This window comes from Pygocentrus nattereri, chromosome 11, assembly GCF_015220715.1.
Source record: "Pygocentrus nattereri isolate fPygNat1 chromosome 11, fPygNat1.pri, whole genome shotgun sequence".
In the NCBI taxonomy this organism is placed as follows: domain Eukaryota; kingdom Metazoa; phylum Chordata; class Actinopteri; order Characiformes; family Serrasalmidae; genus Pygocentrus; species Pygocentrus nattereri.
This window is the reverse complement of record NC_051221.1, coordinates 9,502,714-9,508,425: the sequence shown is the minus strand read 5'-3', so window position 1 is coordinate 9,508,425 and position 5,712 is coordinate 9,502,714. Positions and strand designations below refer to the sequence as shown.

Sequence of the window (5,712 nt, the reverse complement as noted above, 5' to 3'; positions counted from 1 at the left end):
AATAACCAATCACGTTTAGATCTACAGTGGGTGGGACCACTATCTAGAAGAAAAATGTCACTTCAGGCCTTCCGGAAGTTCTAGACACGACACGGACCACAGAATATGAGTGGTAGCCTTACGCGTACGTTTCAATCAGATGTAAGAAAACAGCAGAAGCAGCTCTGTGTCAGGACCCTATACTGAATGATTCACAGTGAAACTGATAGGAGGAAAAAGGTATTTCTTAACATGTGTGTTCCAAACTGTAATTTGAATCACAGTTAGCTTAGCACCAACATACTACTAGAAACCTATAAGAACGCTAGCAGAAATTAGCAACACGGTACAGCTGTTTTTGACCCAGGTTTTGACATTTATGGCCCAAACTGAAGGACTAGCTCTAACAGTCAGGTTTACCACTGAACACTGCATTATTATCTTACTGCCCAGCACTACTGTCTCTGATTCACAGGGCCTGGACTAAGAGCCCTCAGTCACACCTCAGGGCTAACGTGAACACTTTCTTGTTGTGATCTGGCCTAGGGGTGAGATGTATAATAACAGGCTTGGTTCTCTAGCTTGAGGTACACTTGCATAAGCAAATATTTATTGGCTCATCTTGATAAAATGCCAACTGGCATCTACAAGTCACACCCTTCACTGCTGGAGGATTCAACAGATGCTGCTTTTTGTGGTGACGTGAAGCAACCCTAACTTTAACTGCTAAAAAATTTTAATCACTTAGTAATACAAAAAAACAACAACAACAAAAAAACACAACTAATAAATCCATCAATGAAACACAATGTAAATGCTGCTCAGGCCTTCACACAAACAATAAACCTTGGGAAAAAAATATGCAAAAAAATTAAAAACTAAACTAAGCAAAAACACAGACACGGTTCCAGTGAACAAAACAAGTCTCAGTACTTATTTTTTTTTCTTGGCATATTCTTTCCTCCCTCCTTTCTCTGCAAAGTGGCGAACACGGTGTATTTTCTCCAGCTGACTCTGGATGGTCTCTGCGATGTTCATGTGGTCTGGAATGTGGACGTAGCGGATGTTGCGGCCGGTTATGAACAGGTCGGCCATCTCAGAGACCCGCCCGCGCCTGTCCCTGTACAGGACGTCCTCCAGACGGACGTTCATAAAAGCGTCCACATTGATGACGCGCCCGCGGGCTGTGCTCTCGTCCCGCAGGTCCACTGTGGTCACCTCGCCCTGGAGGCCCTGCAGCAGGACGACCAGGCTGTTCTCCGCGATGGTGCGCTCACGGATGGACTGAGATGCCATTTCCCTTTTTCTTTTTACCTACAGAAAGAGACCACTTTCTTTAACCACCTCTGAAAAGGAGTATAAATCAAAACAGAGGAAAATTTACTTTTAAGAAACAAAAAAAAGGCCACAGGCTCCTCCCAAAGACAAAAAGAAATTCATAAGAAAACAATTTGAACTGAGACACCAAAATAAATAAATCAAATAATGGTATAAATAACACAAAAATTCCTGAAAAATATCATAATTGTAGATTAGATTACTTTAGCTTTTTATTAGGCCCTGACCGATATGAAAACTTCAATACACGATACTGATGCCAATTTTAAGGTGCTAAATGTTCTAATAATCAATGATATTTGCTGATATAAGTTTATAATAATAAAAACAACAACAGTAATAATAATTTCAAAGTATATGCTGTTTGCTATCAGCGGTTGTCCAGAGGAGGATTGGTTCCCCTTTTGAGTCTTGGTTCCTGTCGAGGTTTTCTTGCTCTGAGGGACTTTTTATTGCCACTGTCACCATTGGTGACGCTCATGGGGGCCTCGATCCGGATTTTTCTGTAAAGCTGCTTTGTGACAATATCTGTTGTAAACAGAACTATATACATAAACTTTGACTTGACTCGAATTGATTTGGTGCCGTTCACAATCATGTGATTGCTTTACACTGGGAAGCAAAACAACAGCAACCACAAAACACACCACGACTAGGGGAGAGAGGAACTGTGCAATAAAGAGGAAGGTTTTAGACTGAGCTTTAAAGGAAAAGAGGGCAGAGCATGAAGAGACTGTAGCAGAGAGCTCCAGAGTTTAGGAGCAGGAGCACTAAAAGATCTTCTGGCATGTGATGAAGAGTCTTGAGCATGGAACGAGAGGGACAGTCAGGATGAAGGAGCTCACTGAGGTTTAAGGGTGAGATCATGAAGTGCTTTCTAAGCTAGAAGCAGACGTTTGTACCTGACACAGGAAGATAGAGGTAATCAGTGAAGCTGGTGGACGATGGGGGTGACGTATGCAGAAACCAGCTGAGCAATTCAACAGGGAGACCATTAAAGAGGCAATCAATTCAATCAATGCGGGATTTGAAAGCGTTCACCAGCATTTTTGCATCAGTGTTGCTGAGCAGAGGGTGGAGACGTGTAATATTGTGCAGATAATAATATGCCGTCTTGGTGAATGAGTTAATGTGTGTGTTTGCAGAGGAATTCATGCCAAATTAAAGAGCAATCACTCTTAAAGAAAGGCAATGCACACATAACTTTTTCCAAATGTGTGAAATGAATTAAAGATGTAACCAATGATTTCAAAGGCTTGAGCTGGTCTAACAGGAACACAATCAACACCGACGATGAAACTAGAGAAACTGAATTAAACAGTTTTAGGGCCTACTAACAAGACTTATGCTTTGCCTGCTTTGAGTTTCAAGAAAGTCTTTACACAACCAGCCATTGTCTTCTTGGATGCAGGATGCTGTACTAATATAAATCTGAATGTCATCAGCATGATAGTAAAACTTAAGACTATGATTTTGAATCATCTGGCCAAGGGTGAAATGTATGGTATAAAAACAATGGGTCCAAGAACTTAACCTTGGGGCACTCCCTGAGCAACCAAGTCAATAAATGACTTGTGTATGCCTGTAGAGATAAATAACCAGAAATGCTTATGGAACTGTATATTGTATATTTACGGCCTAGATTTGAACTTCGTTTAGAATAGTTTTAGTTAAATATGATTGATTTCATTGTTTATGCTGATTGTCAGCAATCAACTGTGAATTGTGAAACCCTTAAAAATAGGTCATCAAGGTTTTTTTGTAAAAGCAATGGTTATGTTAAGAACCATGAACACTCAAAGAACCATCTGAATGCATTCTTTGCATGGTTTAAAGGTTCTTTCTATAATGGACAACCTTGTTGTGTACGGCTCTTTGAAGAAAAAAATAAAGAAGGTATATTTAGCACCAAAAAGTCTTCCATCAGTGTTACAAGTCAAATAACCTTTTTATATAGAAGCCTTTTTGCTAAGAGTTCTTATGGGTTGCACGTCTTACACCTAATTAAACAGCAGAGGCTTTCTTAATACAAATAATCCCCCCATTATATAAATAATCTCCACTGCTGATAGCACAGCACTGGGAGTGGAACCATTCAGATTTTTGTTTTAAGTTTTGGTTTCAGTTAATTAGCTCTTGTGTTTCTTATTTTTTGTCAGTTCTCTAACGCAGTTTTCATGCTGTCAGGTTTGGACACATTTCTATGTTTTTGTCATTTGAACTGTTTAGATGTTTTGTGTTCGGATTCACCAGTTCAGGCCGTATTGCTGTCATGCAGGTAAAGAAGGAGTGACTTATACTGGGTTCTTTAGAAACACAACTGTGTCCGGTTTGGCCTGGTTGTTGGGAGAGTGGGTGTTTGGGAGGGGGGGAACAAACAAACAAACAAATAAACAAACCGCTGATTATCAGCACGTTATTGTTAATATGTTCACTACCGTTGATGAATGTTCTGACAGATATTTCGGTCAGACTCTGTTTAAAACTATCGTTGCTATGACACCACCTCCACTATGAGACATACTTATCACAATAAAGCCTAAATATCAGACGTTCCAAACGAATTAAAAAAGAAAATAAGCACAATACTGAGCTTTTAACAACCAAATCAAATTGGTTTTACATGTCTGTGTATATATATATATGTGTGTGTGTGTGTGTGTGTGTGTGTGTGTGCGCATGTGTGTGTGTGAATATATTAATTTCACTCTATAATATTCTGCTTTTATTTTAGACGCCTCCTCAGACGTGCATATGTACATATATTCATGTCTGCAGAGAGATACAAATATTCACGTATTTCTTTAGCTCCTCTCACACTGGCTCTTTTTCTGTTTTTACTGCAATTGTCTCTTCAAATATTTGCTAATAGCCGGTGTGCTTGTCTAGTCTGGTCAGCGTGTTTTGTCACGTGTGCACTCACCAAGACAAATTCCTTGTATGTGTAACACTGTTGGTGAAATTAAGCGATCCTGAATCTCATTTAAAGGGGAATTCCACCAATTTTTCAAAATGTATTATTTTTTAAAAATGTAACATTTTTCTAAATAATTTAGTCTAGATTTTAGTTAGAGATGTAAACAAAGCCATTCAAAGTGGTTTGGGGTGAAATGGCTTATTGTAGAACCAGTGCACCTTCACGTATCTTTTATATGTAATGTTGATGATGGTAAAATCTTGCCTTAAAACGTCTTACATCTACCTCTCCACCATAAATGGATTAAAATATACGGATTCAAATCAATTTAATCACAAAACTATGTTGTGCGACTGCGCAGATCCGACACGTGTGAACACAGCCCATTCAGCCGCAGCTCATAAATCGTTGCTTGCGAAGCGAAAAATAAAGCTGTTTATTTTTCTGAACACCGAGCGGAAATGTGGCTCTATAACACACTCAGGTCCGGCTGATGTTCACTCAATCTTAACCAGGATCTTCTACATGACCGCGAACTTAACACGCTGTCGTAGGACCGCTGCTCATTAGAGTCGCTATGATTTAAAATGCGTTTCAGATTTTGGAAAATATAAGTTACCTGCTGGTGCTGCGTGGTATACCGTTACCGATATTTTGGTGTCTAAACAAACGTACAAAATGACCTGTGTTTAATTTACAACATGTACTGTTTCAGTTTAAGTTGTTTTCTTCCCTCCAGACTTCAATTTTAAAGTGTTTTGTCAGTTGTAGTTTCGAGAGTACGACGTCTCAGCGCGTTTTGCTCTGAGGGGGAAGACTGAAGAACTACAACACCCATGATGCACCACGAGCTGCCGGCAAAATAAAAGCTAGCTAGCCGAGGAAGAACTCACACCTGAGAGCGCTTAAAGTCTCCAAAACAGACTCGTTTACAAACTACACGGATATAACACTGATGTTTACGTGTATCTGCATAAGTTTGCTTATTCTATTGTGATAAACAGTTTACAAATATCGGAACGAAACTCAAACGCCGTTAATGTTCCACATACGCGGAAAAAAGTGTCCATAAATGATGCCCTGAAGGTCTAACCTATGTTTACACCTACATAACGCCTCAGTAATAATCGATAATAGCTGTAATTTAAAGGTTGTTACCTTGTTAATTCGGTAAAAGTCGGCATCATTTTGAAAACGAGACTCCCTCCTTCAGGTCTGTGGCTGACGTCCCCGGCAACGTGTTCGGGGCGCCCTCTGGTGGCTGCAAATGCGAACTGCGAGCTACACAGTGACATTTGTTAGACATTGGTTCTTCAGGGGTTCTTTAGTAAAGACAATGCTATCTAGAACCGTAAGTTCTGTATGAAAACCATTTCATGATTAAACGGTCCTTTTTCTCTTTTTGAAAACGGTTCTAGGTAGGAAAGGGTTCTTTTATTGTTACGAAAGGTTTTTAAATAAGGTTCCTATCTACACGT

General features: G+C 39.7%; 1 protein-coding gene across 2 annotated transcripts; it reads right to left on the bottom strand.

The window, feature by feature from the left end:
* Window positions 1–561: 561 nt before the first annotated feature.
* On the bottom strand, window positions 562–5,509 carry lsm10 (LSM10, U7 small nuclear RNA associated). 2 transcript variants are annotated; one of them, XM_017715940.2, is made up of 2 exons: window positions 5,393–5,509; window positions 562–1,293 (listed from the first exon to the last, which is right to left on the bottom strand). In XM_017715940.2, exon 2 carries the CDS (start codon window positions 1,273–1,275, stop codon window positions 913–915), a length of 363 nt encoding a protein of 120 aa, XP_017571429.1. In that variant the 5' UTR covers window positions 1,276–1,293; window positions 5,393–5,509; the 3' UTR covers window positions 562–912. The 2 variants fall into 2 exon arrangements, with proteins under 2 accessions (XP_017571429.1, XP_017571430.1); XM_017715941.2 differs by lacking the exon at window positions 5,393–5,509 and adding an exon at window positions 4,854–4,988.
* Between the last annotated feature and the right edge of the window lie 203 nt (window positions 5,510–5,712).